Raw genomic sequence first — 20,929 nt, 5'->3', positions numbered from 1 at the left:
TGGCCGTGACCAGGTTTGTGACACAGGGGAACTATGTTTACCTGTGTGATGTCATGACTGCACAACCCGTCACACGTAAGCCCGGCTCAGTCGTCGCAGTCAGCCCCCCGAAACAGTCGGGATTATTTCCAGTTATTAGCGTTTCTGTGGTCGACAGTCACTCGGCTGCACGCTGAGCACAAGGCAGCGTGGGTAATTGAATAAAACCATTACAGATGAATTATTAAAGATGTGGTTTTCATTATGGAGCTAAGAGCATGTCAGCTCACATCAGAGCAGCTGGAGGCTGAAAGCACACTGCAGAAATCCTCTTTCAACTACTGCAAGGTTGTTCATTAAACGAGGGGGTGAATAGAAGTGTCAGATAATTTACATCAGCATCCCGCTTCTGATCCGAATCTGGAGGATCCAGATTAGGCCTGATATATATAAACATCTTATCCTGGTTCCTCTAAACTGGACAGCTGATCCAGGATCAGGACAGCCTGACAAGGACGATCACAAACCTGCTTTATGAGTTATTATTGAAACACACAAACATACACACGCACACTGAACTGTTGACCTGAAGCAGCACAGCAGAGTTTTTAAATGTCCACCCTAAAGGGAAAACTCTGATTCTGTCGCTTTGCTTTGATTGTTTGAACCCATCTGGAAAAAAGTCCCCAAATCTAAAATGGGTAAAAGCTGTGAAAGTGTGAGCTTAAAAAGAAAAACTTTGGCCTCCACCGATGAGAAATGTGGGACGATTTTCAGAGTCTGATCGAAAAGCTGTGAACCAGAAACTAAACAACATCCTCACAACAACCAGCAGGAGTGGTAGCATAAAAGGAGAACAACATGGAAGCAGCTTCCTTCTTCAACAGACAAGCGCAGGACTCTTTGCTGGTTTTGACTGGAGCCAGCAGACTGTCCTCCAGAGTTCATTCACCCTGAGGGCGTTGGATCATGTTAACCTTTGCACTGCTTTTCATCCCACCGGGTGAAAATGAACCCACAGAAGGGGAACGGGACGGTTCCTGCTTCATTACAGATCGTTCACTGACCAGCTGAATTTACCGTCAGCCTTTTCTCCGGAGCATCACACGTATGGTAACACGGTGGCAAGCGGACGTGCTGGATTTATCATGTGAACCAAATTCAGCCAAACCAGGACAAATGTGAAACCTTTGAACAGATACTGGTGTCCAAACTACAGGTTTGATGAAAACTGTGTGTGCGCGTGTTAGAAGCTGCGAGTCGGTCTGAGTGGACACACAAACACAAGTTAAACAGCAGAATCGGTGGATGCAGCTGATGATTATCAGGACTCTGAGCAGCCAACCAGAACGCAGACTGATGGAAAAAACACAGCGACAATAATCACTTATTCTGTGTGTTTGTATAAAACGATTGTGTGTCTGAACGCGTCCTACCTTCGGCAGTCTCTCCGGGTCTCCGGGGTGGCGGGGGATGACCTTCTGTAACCTCTGGAAGCCGTAATCGATGGTAGGCTCATTTAACGCTGAGGAGGGAGCAGGTCTTTTCATTAGACACCTCACAACATTAATATCATCATATTTGTTCACTAGTTAAACTTTTTAAAGTCTTCAAGTCCAAAAACGTGAAACTGTCAGCTGCTCAGACTGCCGTGGATAAGACGTGAGACACTCCTCTCGCATTACTCAAAGATTACATGTGAGCATTTTAGATTATTTCTGGATTAAACATGTAAGTCGTGCACAGACAGAACAAAGGAAAAAATAAATGTCAATGAAAATACTCCAGAAAGTTTACGGGCCGATTGGATTAGAACGTCTCTGTGAGCCTTTGAACAGGCGTGTACTGACCGACGGGAGGAAACACACGGAGGCGTCACTGTCACGCTGACGGGAAACCACACACTTCAGTTTGAACTGATAATTTATGCTGCTCTTTGTCAGGTGTAATAACTGCAGCCGTGCACATTGCAGCGAATCTGCAACCCTCAGACACGCCGAATCCATCAGACTTGTTCATTTTTTGTTTTCCCCTCCCCTCCTCTCTCCTCTAACATCATTTACAGTTTAAACTGGTTGGGAGGTGATAAATCAGAGCGTCAGTGAACGCAGCCGAGCACAGCTAGGACTCAGAGAGTGTGTGTGTGTGTGTGTGTGTGTGTGTGTGTGTGTGTGTGTGTGTGTGTGTGTGTGTGTGTGTGTGTGTGTGTGTGTGTGTGTGTATGTGTGTGTGAAGTGCATGAATCATAATCCCGTCTTGGTTCAGCTGCATTTAACAAGCTTTAGACCGACTCTCCTATACATCAAACTGTGTGTGTGTTTGTGTGTGTGAGAGTGTGTGTGTGTGTGTGTGTGTGTGTGTGTGTTCAGTCCTTGAAGGCTCACAGGGCGTGACAGGCAGCAGTTATAAGAGTGTGTTAGCTCTCCAGATGTCTGTGTTATCTATAGTTGTGCGAGTGGCTGTGACCTTGTGTTGTTGACTGTTACACACTTTACTGTCACCTGTGTTTCTTCCACCTGCAGTCGCTCCGATTCCTCCTGGATCAAACCTGAATGCATCCTCACTGCGTCTTTAAGGACACGTGTCCACATGTAATATCAAACACTTCTGATCCTGCAGTGCACACACCCAGCAGAGCAGTAACACCTGATCATCAGGTAAAAGATGTCAGACCAGAGTTACCACGATGAGAAGAAGAGACCACCTGAACCTGGCAGCGTTTTCCTGTGACTGTTCAGGACGCCACGTTTGGACGGCATGTGCAGCTGTGCAGCGGGGCTGGTGGTGATCTCACGCTGTGTGGCTGTTTTTAATCACCTGTTATTGCGTGTTTGTGTTGACGTGACTGTACATGTTTTATTCTTATGTGCTGTATTTCATTCGTATGAGGCTTTTACCTTGACAACTATAGGTCACATGACCATGACTCCACATTCAGCCCAGAGTCCCTGAGACACCTGAGCTGCTAAAAACTTTGATGTCATTCTGCAAACTGAGCTAAGACGAATGAACGATGCTCTTGATTCATGTTTTCTGTCTTTATTTATATCTTCATGTTTCACTGCAGTTTAATAAACTCTGGAACACCTGAACAAACCAGCTGTCATTAAAGTCTTTATCTGATCGCCTAATTGTCTGAAATCAAGCGCTCTAATCAGGCAAACCGTCAGACAGTGAAACCATCCAATCAATAAGTTGTGATGGAGCGTCCCCGTGGTAACTGCCACAGACTTCTGCTGCTGAACTGATCTGCTGTTTATATTGGCTGCTAATAAAGATTTGATGGCTTTGAATTGATCAGACACGACACCGAGCATGGATCTGTCAGTCCCCGGCTATCTGAGGAGACGCTTCAGCTCCGCCTTCAGCGCTGAGTGAGTCGTCAGTGATCGGTGCGCAGGCTGGCAGTGTTTTATGTTCCTGTCAGGTGTGTACACCTGTCAAACATCAGCATAGCTTTATTTGGAACCTGCCTGACAGAGTTCATTCATTTGGATGAGAAGACATTCATCTCGATGATAAACTGAACCTACAGAAGTTTTGGCACTGTTGCGGCTCAGCTGCATGAATGACATATTTTACTGTGAAACAACAGTCCTGATTTATTTTGTATGTATTCGTTGACTTTAATAAGTGAGTTTTACTGTCAGACAGTTCAGGCTGCAGTGTCTGCAGAACAGGACGTCGATACAGATAAGACGAGAAGCTCGGAGCGATCGACACGTGTAGAGGCGCTGCAATTCCCTCACACTCAGGTCTGACCAGCAGGGTTAGCTCTGTGTGTGTGTGTGTGTGTGTGTGTGTGTGTGTGTGTGTGAGAGTGTGTTAGACATCTTTGTGAGGGCAGAAAAGTAGCTTACTACTATACTTGTGGGGACCAACAGTCACTTATGGGGACAAAATACCTGTTTGAAGACATTTTTGAGGCTCAAAATGTGGTTTTAGTGTCAGGGTTACAGTTAGGATATGAAAACGTGTGTGTGTGTGTGTGTGTCTGTCTGTGTGTGTGTGTGTGTGTGTGTGTGTGTGTGTGTGTGTGTGTGTATGTGAGGGTGTTGAGGAAGTGAAAATCTGAAGGCGGATCAGACAGGAGGCGTTGGAGCGATCAATACTTTGAGATCGATACTCATGGCAATTTCATGACTGCTGAAGCCGTGTGTCTGCCTGAGCGCACACATTACCACAGAGAGAAACCATAACGAGCGGAGTGGTGTCGTTTATGTGCATTGGCGGGGTTTCCACCATTGATCTGCTCTACTTTACTCACGTACTTCACACGTACATCCAGCCGTACGTGTGAAAGATAAGCTGTACGTCTATATTCGTGTGTCATCGTTTTAAATGATTTCACCCACTGAGGAAGGGTAATGGTTAGGTAATTCTCCAATATTATGGTACTCGTTCCTTTAGTAAATACTCACATTATTCCTTTAAAAGCTCAAGGATTAGCTGCTTGCTTTTCGCACTACCATCTTATTTATTCATAATTTATTTATAATTTAAATACTTAAGAAAATTATTTTTTATAAATTGATTTTAATAATGAATACAGGAAACTAGGCCAAATGTTCAGTAGCTCCAACTGAAAGGTTTGACCCATGTACTCTGTGACGTGAAAACCCTAATCTGATCTAATTTTATGGAAAAACTTCAGTCTGAGAAATATTAAATTTAAATTAAATTTATTCAAGTTAAATATGATATTAGATCTTGTGCCAGCGCTTCTCATTTATGTGTTGATCTGCCTCATGCAGAAAAATTTGACTGAGACCTGCTACCTGAGGAGGAGGTCTGTATTATTCAACATCACTTCCTGTTTTCTTTCCCCCAGTGCAAAGCATGCTGAGAGCAGGCGATGTAGGGTGGAGGTGTGAAAGCAGCTGCTGTGTGAACATGGAGGTCATGTGACTGATGACATCACAGACACACATAAGTGAGTGTTAGTGTGAGGTCATTAACGTAAAGGTCCAGAGATGTTTCGGGTTAATGGGATTTGAATGTGTATAATTACTGCAATGCAGCATGAACGGAGATAAAAGAAACATAAAGAGAGAGGAGAAGAGGAGGATATCAGGACACATGGAGAGAAGAAATGTTCTCCAGTCTGACAACAAATAGAGAAAGATTAATAAAGCTGGAGCAGTATTAATGACAGCTGCCAGACAGATGTTACCTGCACCTGCAGCGGTTCAGATGTTTGACCATCAGAATTTATTTAAAACTGATCTTATTACTGACTCATCTGAGTGCTGTCTGAAGTCAGGGTTGTTTTCTGGTTAGACTGGCCCGTCTTGGCGGAACACAACCTCAGCTCTGAAAGGGATTAGAGTAGGAAATGTTTAAAGGGAAAACAGAGACAGGGGAAGGGCAGAGGGATGGCAAAGGCCAGTAGAGCGGTAGAGCTTGGGTTAAGGCTCAAAGCCGCTCATGGCCGACAGAGAAGAGAGGCCTGTGGAGAGACAGGAAAGGGAAGAGCCTACGATAAGGTGTCAGGATTTGTGTGCAGATGCGAAGAAGTGACCCAAATGCAGGACTTGTGGATAGTGAGTCCAAACAGGGACAGTTCTGGAGGGTGGCCACGGTGGCTGGACTGACTGGACTACAGACTGGACTGGCTGGAGGACAGGCGACTGGGGGACAGGAGGGGACTGAACTGGCTGGACAGGAGGAGACTGAACTGGCTGGACAGGAGGAGACCGGACTGGCTGGACAGGAGGAGACCGAACTGGCTGGGCAGGAGGAGACCGGACTGGCTGGACAGGAGGAGACCGGACTGGCTGGGCAGGAGGAGACCGGACTACGGGTGACTGGAGAACAGGAGACCGAGCTACGGATGACTGGAAAACAGGAGACTGAGCTCCAGGTGACTGGAGAACGGGAGACTGAGCTCCAGGTGACTGGAGAACGGGAGACTGGACTGATTGGACCAGAAGCTGAACAGCAGGCGACTGAACTGACGGGACCGGGGAGGCTAATGGATGAACAGAAGTTGGCGGAGCTAATGGCTGAGCTGAGGCTGGCGGAGCTACTGGCAGAGCTAAAGATGGTGACAGTGCTGCAGCCTGGGCTAGCAAATCCAGTGCTTGAGCTGGAAACAGATCAGCTAGCCTAACTAGGGATTGTGCTAGGGCATAGAAAGCTGGGTGAGGAGATGGATGAGGTGGTGGACTAGCAGGTGGACAGATTAGCTCTTCCAAGCCTCCAGAGCGTGAGGGCACTGGCTTGAGAGCCTCAGCTGAGCCTCTAGGGGGTCAGGTCGGACCCTGGCCGCCCTCAGCCGGGGCGCTGGGACAGGCACGGGAGGTGGCTGGTCACCAGTCACCCCCACCCGAGGAACTGGAACGGGTGCAGGAGTGGACTGGGTCACAGCTGCCCTTGTAATCGCAATATACAGTCTTTTGATTAGGTGGATGGTGAACAGTCTCTAGGTGAGGTGAAAGAAAAAAGTCAATTTTGCTCACCGACGGATACTGCTGCTCCAAACGGGAAGAGCAGCGGCGGCGTGAGCCTTGCTTCTTCCTAGCGGAAACAGCTGAACCGCCGAGCAAGAGAGCCTCCGCTGAGCCGAGGTGGGAGGCGGAGTCGCTGCGGCATGGCGAAGTGGAAGGGCTGGAGAGTAAAACAGCTGGCGGGCGAGCGAGGAGCGGAGCGGCGGAAGAGGGAGCGGGAGAGGGAGCGGCTGAAGCTCGGCGAGTGACTCCCACTCTCCGCGGCGAATGCTCACGTGCAGGTGAGGCAGCAGGTGGAGGACCGCGGCGTCTCCGAGGCCCGCCCAGAGCCAGACGAGTCCCCTCAAAGACGTGCTCCCTCTCTGAGAAGAGCGGCTGTTTCCACTGGAGCTTCTCCGCCCATAGGGAGAGCGCTGCCTCCTGCCGCTCAAAAAGGTCAGAGTCCGCTGGGTCGCATGCGTGTCTTCGCGCCATGGGTCGTGTCATTCTGTCAGGATTTGTGTCCGGATGCGAAGAAGTGACCCAAACGCAGGACTCGTGGATAGTGATTTATTTATTTATTATAAAGAGTGGATGAACAGAAGATGGACGAACACTGACTGGCTGGTTGAACTGAGAACACACACGGGAAAGACGATATTAATGACACGACACCGAACTGAGGGAAACTGAGGACTTAAATACACAGACTGATGAGGATGATAATGAGAGACTGGTGAGTACACAGCTGAACATAATCTGGCTAACGACACAAGAGACGAGCTGACACAGGAAAAACAGGAAGTGGGAACAACATTGATGTGGCAACATAAACTAAACATGACAAAACTGAAAATACTGGGTCAACAACCCAGGAACCCTGACATAAGGCTCAGGTCCACTGATGGCCGACAGAGAACAGAGGCTTGTGAAGGGACAGGAAAGAGAAGAGCCTACAATAAGGCTCAAAGCTGCTGATGGCCGACAGAGAACAGAGAGCCATAAAGGCAGAAAACGTGAGAGGTAACAGCCATGTTTGTGCGCAGCTGATAGCCGGCAGAATAGAGAGGCTGCTAAGGCAAAATTTCACGACAGGAAAGAGAAGAGCCTACGATAAGGTTCAGGTCCACTGATGGCCGACAGAGAACAGAGGCCTGTGAAGGGACAGGAGAGAGAAGAGCCTACGATAAGGTTCAGGTCCACTGATGGCCGACAGAGAACAGAGGCCTGTGAAGGGACAGGAGAGAGAAGAGCCTACGATAAGGTTCAGGTCCACTGATGGCCGACAGAGAACAGAGGCCTGTGAAGGGACAGGAGAGAGAAGAGCCTAAAGTAAGGCTCAGGCTTCTATAGGCTGGTAGAGAGCACAGAGACCACAATGAGGCTGAGATCTGGCAGAAGGCAGACTTTGACATCACCAGGCATATGGCGACTTGTCAGGAATTTAGATGTGAGTGACTTAGAAAAAGCAGGCAGAACCACAGGTTAAGAAAATATGATTTGAGCAATCACATGGATATGAGGTGATGCAGAATAGAAACGGACGCGAGAAGAAAAGGCCACTGATGACTCACCATTTGGCGACGAGTCGAGCACCACCTGCCTACCTATTTAAATGAGCATCTTTGAAATTTCACCATGAAACAGTAGACACTAACTACACACTAACTACAAAAGACAGTGACTACAGAACAAACAAACTTTAAAAGACATTAACTACACTACACATTAACTACAAAAGGCACTAACTACAAACTAACTACACAACAAACCAACTACACAACACACTAACTACACCCTAACAACCCTACACACTAACTACACAACAACACAACACACTAACTACACAAGACACTACTCCAAGACACATTAACTACAAAAGACACAAACTACACACACAAACTACACACACTAACTACACGCTAACAACACTACACACGAAACGTCCAAACGTCACTAATCTCTCACGTCTCAAAACTCGCTTGCTATCTCTCCCTCACAGAACTTTCTCCTCTTCCTAAACAACCAAATCCCACGTGTTTTCAGAGTTTTCTGATTGGTCAACATGGTACATTTTTCCACCCATAGGAATGGGTTGGCCTTTTTTTTCATTTTCTTCTTTTTGCGCTGGCCTTAGAAAACACAGTTTTCTCTTCCCGCACTAAACATGACGATTATATTCATTAAAAAGCATTGTGTATACATTCTTTTATCATAACTCTGGTTTTAGTGGCCTATCAATCAAATTTTAAAACTGGTATATATATTGAAGTCTGAACTTTAACACAAGATGAAATGGAGACCCAGTGAGGCTGTATCTTGTTGCTATGCCAGATTAAATAGGGTCACGTGATTTGGAGGTGCCGCGCATTCGTCGGCCCCAGGGTTAATAATAACACTCGACTTCATTCTGTTACCAGGGTTTAACAATCAACCACCTGTGCTGAAATCGGAAACACAGGTGTGCTCATGCACAATCTGAGGCGTCGGTTGCTACTGACAACAAGAAACAAAGTCAGTCTGCGCTATGGGTTGGACCAGTTTTTAATGGGGAGGGGAGTAACACTATGCAACATATTCGGTTTTAGAATTTATATTCATTGTTCATATTAGCTACGCTCAAAGTGTTAATGCTAGCTTATTTTAATAAACAACAAGTGATGGAAAGTGATTATTTTAGGGAGGCCCAGTAGATGAACATGAGAAAATGAACTTGGACTATATTGATTTTGCATGTGTTTCTGCAGCGCTGCGAGCTTAGGAGAAAGAAGCTTCGGAGGGTTAAATGCGATAGTTTTTGCTAGAATCCTGCGGTTGATTTGATCATATGGGATCAGCTTCATGGCCTCAAAATTAAGCATGCTTAAAATAATTAATTAACATGTATGCATGAATGATCAAGCCACAGGAATAAATGGGCTGAGAGATGAGACTGGGAATTTGAGCTTGTTAACACCGGGAGAAGCAAGTATGAGCTGATCTGAAATACATGGAGCCTGGATTTAGCACTAATAGAACAAAAAACCAAGATGGCGCCGGTGTGTGGCTTGCAGTCTGTCACTGCCAGTGTTATGCTTGTTTGTATTGATTTTATTGACTATTGTAATAAATGCCAACTCTCTCTTGGTGTATGATCGCCAAACTGTACTGGATCTCTGACTTTCTGCCAAAGATTGGGAAAGTGGAACCAAGCTGGACATAAAACTTTGCCCCCGCTACTATCGGAGATGTAGTTCGTGTTCCAGCTCCACCACTCCAGCATAAGTGCCGTCGCTGGGGTCGCCGGGGTGGCTGCCTGGTGAAGCTGAAAGCTTCTTTAAGGTGCTCTGTTAAACCCTTATCCAGAAAACACAGAGCGGTGCCAACCTTGTGTTTCTCTCGGCGATCGTTGGAACCTGTTGGTACCTGGCTGGTACCTGCCATTGGCCTGGATGGGATGTTCCAACCCCCGAAAACCCTGCTCTCCTCGTCCCCGCCGGCGTGGTGTGAATCTGCGGAACCTGCGGCCTCTGTGTCGGGCTTCTAGGATGGCTAGCGACGGGGATCCGCCGCTTACCGCCAGGATTGGCCTGGTAAATGCTAGGTCCCTAGCGAACAAAACTTTTATCCTGAAGGATTTCTTCACATCCTGAGGACTGGATTTTCTCTGTGTGTGTGGCTGAGCACCGGTGAGTGCAGCACCTTCTCGGATCTTCTACCTGATGATTGCTGCTATTTTAATTCCCTGCGTTTGTTGGGCCAAGGAAGAGGAATAGCTACGATTTTTAAAAGTCATTTTAAATGTACAACCCCGTCGTTCACCAGCTTCGAACTGTCTGTGTTTGAGTTGGGCTGCTCCCGCACAGTGTTGTGTGCGGTGGTTTATCGGCCTCCAAAATACAATAAGGACTTTGTGAGTGACTTTGCTGACTTCTTGGCTGAATTCATGCCAAAATATGATCGTGTTCTTATTGTTGGGGATTTTAATATTCACGTGTGTTGTCCTGATATGCCCATGCCGAAGGGCTTTTTAAACCTTATTGATTCATTTAATCTGATGCAATGTGTGACCGGTCCCACACATGAACGTGGACACACACTTGGTCTTGTTTTATCTCATGGTTTTTCTTTTTTTAACATAGAGATTTGTGATGCTGTGTTTTCTGACCACAGTCCTGTGATGTTTGAAGTTCCTCTTGCCTGTGCCTCAGTTAAACCTCGCGCTGCTGCTCAGCGCTGTCGTGTTTTTAACTCCTCCACTGCTGAGCACTTTTCAACAGTTTTTAACCAGATCTGTAAGATCCCGGATTTTTTATGCAGCCAGACTGAGGAACTGAGCTCATGGTTTTATTCCACCTGTCAGACTGCTTTGGACGCTGTCGCTCCATTAAAAACCAGACTGCCTAAAGCTAAATCTGAGTCCTGGCTGAACGACATGACCCGAGCTGTCAGACGCGACTGCCGTCGAGCTGAGCGCAAGTGGAAAAAGGACAAACTACAAGTGTCATTCCAGATGCTGAAGGACTGTTGGCGTCAATATATAAAAAACTGTAAAAGATGCCAAAAGAAAACACTTATCTGACATTATTCTGTCAAACTGTCACAACCCGCGTGTTTTATTTAAAACTATTAACTCTGTTCTTAGTGCACCACATACTGACTGTATCGAGCCCTCATCAGAAGCCTGTCAAAATTTTTACACTTCTTTATTAAGAAGGTCTCCTCCACAAGGGCTCAAATCTCTCCTTGTGCTGTTCTTGAGCTGGTAAACCATAGTCTGATGTCAGGTGTTGTCCCTAAAGATTTTAAACATGCAGTAGTCAAACCCCTGATTAAAAAACCTGCTCTTGATCCTACGGTTCTTGCAAATTACAGGCCTATCTCCAAACTACCTTTTCTTTCCAAAATTCTTGAAAAGATAGTTTACAGCCAAATAATGGCCTCCCTGGAAAAGCAAAATGTGTTAGAGGTTTTCCAGTCTGGTGTTAAACCCTTTCATAGCACCGAATCAGCCCTTTTAAAAGTTTTTAATGATATATTTTTAGCTACTGATGCTGGGGTGTTGTTCTTGTGCTTTTAGATTTGACAGCTGCGTTTGATACAGTGGATCATGCCATTTTACTCTCTTGTTTGGAGCACTGGGTGGGCATTAGGGGCACAGCACTGGAGTGGTTCAGGTCCTACTTGGCGGGGCGAACTTTCTGTGTCAGTCTCGGTGGCCATGTGTCGTCCTCTGCTACGCTCTTGTGTGGTGTCCCACAGGGCTCAGTTCTAGGCCCCCTCCTCTTCTCTTTATATCTGCTTCCTCTTGGTTCCGTACTGAGAAAGCACGGCATTGCTTTCCACTTTTATGCTGATGACTGTCAGATCTATGTCCCTCTAAAGAAAAAAGGCAGATACCTCACACAGCCATTACTCCAGTGTCTCGATGACATTAAGGCTTGGATGTCTGTTAACTTTTTAAAATTCAATGATAAAAAGACAGAGGTGATGGTTTTTGGTAGCCCCACTGAGACCCCCAATGTGTATTTAGATACCTTGGCCCAGTATTTAAGCCAACTGTCACAAACCTGGGGGTCAAAATGGACTGTGAACTGAAGCTTGACAGTCAGATTAAGGCAGTGGTAAAATCAAGCTTCTTTCAGCTCAGGCAGCTGGCAAAAATAAAGCCAATTCTTTCACGGCAGCACTTTGAGACAGTGATCCACGCCTTTGTTAGCACTCGGCTGGATTACTGTAATGCACTTTATATTGGGGTCAGTGCTTCTTATATTACTCATCTACAGATGGTGCAAAATGCTGCAGCTCGTCTTTTAACTGACATGAAAGTTTGAGCACATTTCCCCGGTTTTAGCTTCACTTCACTGGCTGCCTATTTCTTTTAGGATTCATTTTAAAATTTTTATATTTGCTTTTAAAGCTCTCCATGGCCTAGTCCCATCTTATCTCTCTGAGCTGCTACAGCCTTGTACACCCACCCACTCTCTCAGGTCAGCTGCTCCTGCATGTATCCAGGCCTGGGCGTAAACTTAGAGGAGATCGTGCTTTTGCTGTAGCAGCTCCCAAACTGTGGAACGATCTCCCTTTAGACATCAGACAGGCCTCTCCTCTGCCTGTTTCTAAGTCACTCCTGAAAACCACCTCTTTACCCTGACCTTTGACACCACGTGAGATGTTGGTTTTAGTTTTAGTTTTTTTCAGTTTTTTTTAGTTGATTCTATGCTGTTTTATCTTGTTTTCTTTTTTAATACAGGGCTGTTTTAATTTCTATGTATTACGTGTTTTATTTATTTATTTTTGCTGTTTTCTGTTATTCTATTGTTTTAACTTATTTTCTGTACAGCACTTTGGTCCTGTGCTGGCTATGTTAAAGTGTTTTATGAATAAAATTGGACTGGAAAAATACAGCCAAAATTAGATGACCGCTAAATAATAAAAATAGAAAATGTGAGACCACAGATCTTCCTTATTTAACTTATACATAAGCTTCATTTTATTCTTTGTGATTTCTGCTTGTTTGAGTCTAAAAAAACATTCTTTAAGTCTGGAAATAAAGCTTTGTTTTAAAAAGGTGTCCAAATATCCCACCTGGTGCCTCCTGCTAGAGGACACTGGTAAAATGTGGTGTTATCCAATCAGATGATCAGGAGCTGTCCTTACCTGTATAGACGAAGCGTCCCGGCGCTCCTTTACAGAACTGTTTGGACTTGTAGGACAGCGTGACCTCGACGACTCCGGGGATGTGCCGGGGCGGAGTCTGGACTCGGATAGCATGAGGGGTTATCAGCTGGAGAGAGAAATAATAAGAGTCATCGTTGTTGTATTGACACACACAATACACAAAGTTTGCTATATCGATCAATTATCCAACTGATCGGAAGGGTATTACCTCGCTCCACACCAACATGGTGCCAAAGACGACCTGAAGGCCATCGAAGAAGTTGTCGCCAATGAGGATGACGGTGGCGCCGCCCGTCGTCCACCCCTCGCTGGGACTGATGGCTTTAATGCAGGGAGTGGCTGCTGGACGAGAGACACCAAGAGACACAGAGGGAGAGAGAGAGAGACAGAAGTGTTAGCGTCTCATTAACTGAAGCTGCAGTTCCTCTAGTGTCCAGCAGGGAATCATTGCCACAGAGTTCCATGTTAAAACTTTACAGCACAAATGAACCACAGATGCTCAGAAAGCAGAGGACTGGAGCCCTGATTGGCTTTTATTAGGAATCCCAGTGTGAGCCACAGCCAATCAGAGAAGAGAAACTTGCTAAATTTCAACTCCTGAACAGCAGCCTTCGCACACATTATTTCAACATCCTGCATCAAAACATCCACATTTTAAACCAGCGCTGCGGGCCGGTCTGTGAACACTCAGTCTCTTTCATGACCTCTCGGAGGGGTCCAGGCCCACAGGTTGAGCTACATTACTACAGTACTGAAGGTCACACACACACACACACACACACACACGTAATGTTAATTGGGTCGTGGCTTTTATCCGCTTTAGCTTAGTTCACTCCAATAACACACACACACACATGCACACACTCAGACAGACACACACACACACACACACACACACACACACACACACACACACACACACACACACACACACACACGCACTCAGACACACTCAGGCACACACATATTCAGCCGGTAATGACTACTTCTCTCGTCTTTCAAGTGCGGCTGCAGATTAATTATAAAGTGAAATGAAAGTACCGTGTGTGTGTGTGTGTGTGTGTGTGTGTGTGTGTGTGTGTGTGTGTGTGTGTGTGTGAGAGAGAGAGAGAGAGAGAGAGGTAGGGCAGTTAATCTCATCACTTGATGACTTGAAATGGCATTATAGCACCTGACCTCTATTCTATTCTATTCTATTCGATTCTGTGAGCTGGCGTCAGGTGCAGACTTTCTGTGACGCTCCTGCGCTGTCGCTTCATGTTTTAGAAATAGAAAAATAAATCTGTTATAAAGTGACCCAAACACACAGCAGCAACATTACTGACCATCACACCCTGAGAGTCACACACTGTCGCCGGGCTGTTCTGTCATCAGGGATGAGGGTGTGTTTCTAACACGCGTGTGTTTCACTCATCTGCAGTCGAGTCCACCTGGTCCTGAGTTTCCGCTGTATTCTCAGGAAACCGATCTAATATTTAAACACACGTCTGTTCATAGAGCAACACAATGAGTGAACTCCGGCGGTGTTTTACTTTAGACATGGAGAACATGGTGCATGGACGACGACTTCCTGTGTGAGACGGTGGATCTGAGGTGGAGTGGGTGGCTGGGTGAACTCGCAGGTTTGAAAGCCTTCACGGCACTGAGGTAAGTGTGCAGAAATAACCGAGCGCAGAGCTGAAAATGAGCGAGAGCTCAAACCCACGGGACTTCCCCTCGCTTTGACTGGGAGGGGTGGTTTCCATGGTAACTGTCTTTAATTAGGAGGGCAATTAAAGAGGTTGAACGGCCCGCGAAAAGACACTCAGTCACACACATGCACGCATAGACACACACTGTCCTCTCTGGGGACCCCGAAGCGTCTGGTCTTCCTACCCACAATCCACTAGGCTGATTTCTCTGCAAAGAGCAAATTACACTCGTCTCTCTGCAACTGTCGGATCTCCTACACCAGTCAGACCAGTGACAGAGCTCTCAGTACAGGAGCTGACTGTGATTGGTGGACTCTGAAACTCTGACAGGAAGTTCTCCTTTGAGCACGCCCAGCCTGTCGCCATGTTTGGATGAGAGCTTGTTCATCAGCTCCACTATCTGAGTGAGGGGTGCAAAAAAGAGTAAAAAGAAGCGTACCCTCAGACGGGTCCAGTCTCCGCGCCCGGCGGCCATGTTTGGAGTTGTTGTGCACGAACATGTTGTCGGAGACGGCGAGAACGTGACCATCCACATTCACCGTCGTTGACACAACCACCTGCAGAGACACAGCCAAAAACATTTAATCATGACAGCGGGAAAAGAACAGAAACACTGGTGATGTCACACTCAGTGTTGGGGAGTAATAAGATAAGATAAGATAAGATAACTCTTTATTGTCATTGCACAGTAATACATAGTACAATAGTACAATGAAATTGGAAAACTGTCCTACGTCGGCACTACATATAACACAACACGACACGATACGACACATCACAACTCAACACAAACAACACAACACAGTATAATAACTTAGTAATAAAAAAGAAGAATAAGTGTATTTGTATTGCACACTGTTATTATTGCACATTAATTATTATTGCACCTTGTTATAAATATAAATATTATTATTATTACTGTTTTTACCGTTGTTACCTCCCCTCCCAAAAAGTCCAGGTAGGTAGCCAGTCAGGTCAGCTATTTGCATTGATTAGGGCTATTGCCCTGTTGTAAAAGCTGTCCTTGAGTCTATTTGTTCGGGACCTCAGCAGCCTGAACCTCCTGCCAGACGGCAGCAGCTTAAACACCGTTACGTATTTAAAATACAAAATATGAGTAACTGTATTTCGTTACAGTTACCATTTAAAAAGGTGGTATTCAGAATACAGTTACTTTGTTGAAATAAATGGATTACACAGCGGTATTTTCCTGTTTCATATGTTCAGCTATGCCCTCTCTATTTTTGGTTTCCACGCCGGTGGAAACCCAAACAAAACACACATTAAGAGGCTCTAATGTCCGTGTCTCAATCTCACGTCTCATAATGACGTGAAGACATATTTTTAAAAATTATTTAATATGAAGGCAATAGGCAGAGTGTTACAGGCATCACCCTAAAGAATGGAGCCTGATGGGCAGTGTAGTCCGTGCTGCAGGGAGAATGGACTACCATACCCGTTATGTGTCTGTGAGCGAGGGAGGGAGAAAAAGGAAAAGTACGAGCTGTCACCGAGCAGAAACAGGAGCTGGAAGCATGTAAATATAATAATAACCACTGCAGCCAAGAAGAGTGCCTGACGAGCCCAGCTGTAAGTAAGCTATTAAGACTCGACTGTACACCGTGTTCGTGTTTTCCTCTGAAACAATAAGTTCCGTTGGAGCAGCCTTTCAATGCCTCTCTCTGTCTCTCGCTAGCAAAGTTGACCCAGACAACAAAGTAAAGCTAGTTTTCAGCTACGAGCCCGACACGAACCCGACGTATTAGCCAGAGGTCCCTTTACTACGGTTCGGAGCCGTGGACCTGTTTTATATACGCGCGGAATAGTTTTCTATACGAGATCGCTGCAAAAAGTGCAGCCTTACCTAATGTCCACCTACTGTTACTCATTTATATTAAGATTTAAACATCTAGTTGGTATTGGTATGGAGAGTAACCTTCAGTAATAGTAATAAATCACACAGCAATAGTTCATTCATGTAGTTGTAAAAAAGCATGATAATATATTAAGTAATCCAAAGTATTCAGAATACGTTACTCTCATTGAGTAACGTAACGGAATACGTTACAAAATACATTTTGGGGCATGTAATCTGTAATCTGTAGTGGAATACATTTTAATAGTAACCTTCCCAACACTGGTCACACTGATGATGTCACCGTCAGACGTTATTTCCTCTTTAATTAAAGGCTTCTAAAACAAAATTAAGATTTCATAATGAGGACGTTCCTGTGGAAACAAACTGTAAACTTTATGCTTTGATATTTCTTTGACCTCTGCGGTTCCCTTTGACCTCTGACCTGATGAAAGTTTGTGGAACACTCTAAACGAGCTGCAAACAGGATGAGTTTAAACACAGGAAATAAAATGATGTGACAAATGTAAAAAGGTTCATTGTCTGAAGCCCCGCCTTCTTTATGATGTCACTGCCAGGTGCCAGGTTGTGGCCATTCATCATCTGTGGCTGGTTGCCGTGGCGAGGTTGTTGCCGTTGATCCATGGCGACGGAGCAGAAGGTCATGCTGAGAGCGAGTAGAAGTGTCCTCTGTCGCCACAGTGGCTAACCAGCACATCCTTCACCCTGCTGTCACCACGACAACCACACACGAGTACACACCTGACTTCACCTGTCTCCGTCCTCCTCTCTCTCCTCCTGCGGCTCGCTTGGCCCGTCTCCCCCCTCCCCGCTGCTTTAAGTGGACTTAACATCCTGTCAGAGTGGCCAGCGCGGCGTGGCGGCGAGTGTGTGTGTGTTACTGTGTGTGTGTGTGTGTGTGTGTGCGCGTGTGTGAAGCTGTGAGACAATGAGCAGACGGAGGAGAGAAGCAGTTTTCTCGAATGACATGTCTCCTCTCTTTCAGCAGCAGCGAAGCTTCGTGAGTAAAATCTGTGGCAGCTGGATAGTGTAGTGATAAGACCACACACCTTTGGAGTGGAAGCTGCAAGTTTGATTCCATCCCAGTATCCAGTAAGGGTCCTGGGTAGGCCCCCCCATGCCAAACACCAAGCCCTGGAAGGGCGCGGCTATGTCTGCAGCTCGGACATGACACACTTCTCTGTATGATTGTGTATGTTATCAATAAAGCTTGTTTCTTTCTTCTTGAGTGAATATCACCTGCTCTGCAAGCTGATTGGCTGGTCAGGTGGACAGTAGGTGTAGGGCATCTCATTTCTGTAAAAACACATCTGTGGGATGAAGCTGCATCACGCAGAGCTTTCTGAAGCTTTGAAGCTTAAACATTAGCAGGCTTCTCAGACTCCTTGGATACCCCGTTACTACGATAACCTCACAGTAGCCATATTAGCAGACAGTTCGCAGCTAAACCCACCTGTCAGTCAAAGAGGCCACGCCCCTAATACTGCAAACAGGCAAGTTATAAAACATCTTCCCCCCTGCAGGTGTTACGAAGGTTTAAATCATCTATAGAGACCGAACCAGAGGTTGTTTCTCAATATGCATACTTGCATGTACTCGTGTGTACTTGTCTGGGCTTGTTGAAGCCAAGTATCCCAGAATGCATTTCATCCAAAACTGAAAATCAGAGAGACTTTATTAAGCCCAGAGGGAAAGTGGCAATACTGGATGAGAGTGGCAAAGACTCTAAGTAAAGTTTTAAATATTACTTTTTCTGTATCACAACTTTAAAGATGTTTTTAGGTGAGAATGTAGACGTGTAAAGTTAAATATCGTTTATCGAGACGTTGCCCGTTTGCAAAAGTGCTCCAACATTTTCAGAGATGTCAACTGACCGGGAGGTCGAGGCTCATGAGAAACGCCTGAATCACGGCACTCGCTTTTAACCCCTGCAGGCTTTCGCCACCCAGTGGAAGTTAAGCATGAGATAAAATTCACTTTGATGATCCATGGTTCATGTTTGGCTTATTTCAGTGTTTTATTTGTTCCTGAGCAAGTTACTTTGATTAAAGTTCAGCTTTATAACTGCATCGTTGTATTTAACTTTAATGTCTCACTGGAGAGCTGCCAGTATATTTGGAAATCAATCTTTTGCCCATCTTTATTCTCTGGTGTAAAAATGTGCTGTTCTTATTTTAGCTGACTCTGAGTTAACACTAACATAATAAATATTTTCATCCAGTACACTGTTGTTCCGAATGCAGCATTCTCCTGGACTCCCTCGTGAACTTACGAGGTAGGAACTAGCGCACTTGCTTACTGAGTAATGGCCGGTTTGTGTATCAGCCATGTACATGTACTGACTGACTGCTGCCTCTGCTGGATGTGAGAGGAACTGCAGGTTTGAAGTTCTTGGTCCCACAGACTGAGCTGGTGTAACCGACAACAGGCTGCTGGTGTTGTCTTGTTGTTTCTGGGTTCGTGTGATTGGCAGTGAACACCTGTACACCTGTGATATGACAGGTGAACAGGTAACTGCAATGAAGGAGACGCTATGTGAACCTGACATTTCTTAGGGCTGTACTGACAAGGTGTAGCAACAGTTTGACAACCCTCGGAGTATGTGGCAGGGACTAAACATGATCACAGACTTTAGAGGGAAAACCAGCACACCGCAGACCACGGCCTCTCTGTGTGAGGATCTAAACGTATTCTACGCTAGATTCGACACAGCGAACACCACGAGACCGGACAGTGTGCGCACCGCGGATGACGTCAGTGCGCACACTGTGTCTGAGGAGGATGTGCGGAAGTGCTTCAGGAGGGTGAACGCACGCAAAGCTACTGGTCCGGACGGGATTCCCGGCCGCGTCCTCAAGTCATGCGCGGCTCAGCTGGCTGGAGTGTTTACACACATCTTCAACCTTTCCCTCTCTCTGTCTGTAGTCCCAGCCTGCTTCAAAATGGCCACCATCGTCCCTGTACCCAAATCCTCCACCATCTCCTCATTGAACGACTGGCGACCCGTAGCCCTGACCCCCATCGTGAGCAAATGCTTCGAGAAGCTGGTCAGGGACTTCATCTGCTCTGCACTACCCGACTCACTGGACCCTCTACAGTTCGCATACCGCCACAACAGGTCCACTGATGATGCCATAGCCCTGACACTCCATGCTGCCCTGTCACACCTGGAGAAGAGAGACACGTATGTGAGAATGCTGTTTGTAGATTACAGCTCAGCATTCAACACCATCGTTCCCTCGAAGCTGGACAGGAAACTGCAGGATCTAGGACTGAGCAGCTCCCTCTGCAGCTGGATCCTTAACTTCCTGTCTGACAGACGCCAAGTGGTCAGACTGGGCAGCACCACCTCATCCCCCATCACACTGAACACTGGTGCTCCACAGGGGTGTGTACTGAGCCCTCTCCTGTACTCACTCTACACCTACGACTGCACGGCCACTAGAAACTCCAACATCATTGTGAAGTTTGCGGACGACACTACAGTGGTGGGTCTTATTACCAACGGTGATGAGACGGCCTACAGGGAGGAGGTCAGCGCCCTGACCCACTGGTGTCAAGACAACCATCTCACCCTCAATGTCGCAAAGACAAAGGAGTTGATAGTGGACTTCCGGAGGTGCAGAGGAGTACACACCCCCATCACCATCAACGGCGCCGCTGTGGAGAGAGTGAGCAGCTTCCGCTTCCTTGGTGTACATCTGGCTGAGGATCTTACGTGGTCAGTACACATAAACAAAACAGTGAAGAAGGCGCAGCAGCGCCTCTTCTTTCTCAGGAGACTGAAAAGATTCGGCATGAGCCCCCGCATCCTCAGGACCTTCTATCGCTGTGCCATTGAGAGCATCCTCACTGGATGCATCACCACCTGGTACGGCAACAGCACCGCTCACAACCGCAAAGCTCTCCAGAGAGTAGTGCGGTGCTCTGAACGGATAATTGGAGGTGAGCTTCCCTCCCTCCAAGACATCTACAGGAAGCGGTGCCTGAGGAAAGCGGGGAGGATCATCAAGGACTCCAGTCACCCCAGCCATAAACTGTTCAGACTACTTCCATCAGGAAGGAAGTTCTGCAGCATCCGGTCCCGTACCAGCAGACTGAGAGACAGCTTTTTCCATCAGGCCATCAGACTGCTGAACACTTCATAGACACCTCACCCTCACTACTGGAACTTCAACATTATGCACTCCATACTGTACATTAATGCCACTGTTTTGCACATACCAACCTCTGTATATTTTATATATCTTATTTTATTGTTTACTCTATTTCATTTGTAAAATATGTATATACAC

At 46.3% G+C, this 20,929-nt stretch overlaps 1 protein-coding gene across 6 annotated transcripts in view; it reads right to left on the bottom strand.

Moving 5' to 3' along the window:
- LOC134633513 (transcription factor COE3-like) overlaps positions 1-20,929 on the bottom strand; it is a 74,882-nt gene that overhangs the window by 22,781 nt on the left and 31,172 nt on the right. For 4 of the 6 annotated variants that reach the window (XM_063482339.1, XM_063482340.1, XM_063482338.1 and 1 more), the window contains 4 exons: positions 15,198-15,315; positions 13,276-13,409; positions 13,047-13,173; positions 1,416-1,504 (listed from right to left, as the gene is read on the bottom strand). In XM_063482339.1, coding sequence (XP_063338409.1) covers positions 1,416-1,504; positions 13,047-13,173; positions 13,276-13,409; positions 15,198-15,315 — 468 coding nt within the window. The remainder of the gene's footprint in view (positions 1-1,415; positions 1,505-13,046; positions 13,174-13,275; positions 13,410-15,197; positions 15,316-20,929) is intronic. The other 2 variants (XM_063482341.1, XM_063482343.1) reach the window with 1 other exon arrangement.

This window comes from Pelmatolapia mariae, linkage group LG8, assembly GCF_036321145.2.
Source record: "Pelmatolapia mariae isolate MD_Pm_ZW linkage group LG8, Pm_UMD_F_2, whole genome shotgun sequence".
Classification (NCBI taxonomy): Eukaryota; Metazoa; Chordata; class Actinopteri; order Cichliformes; family Cichlidae; genus Pelmatolapia; species Pelmatolapia mariae.
This window is presented reverse-complemented; position numbering and strand designations above follow the sequence as displayed.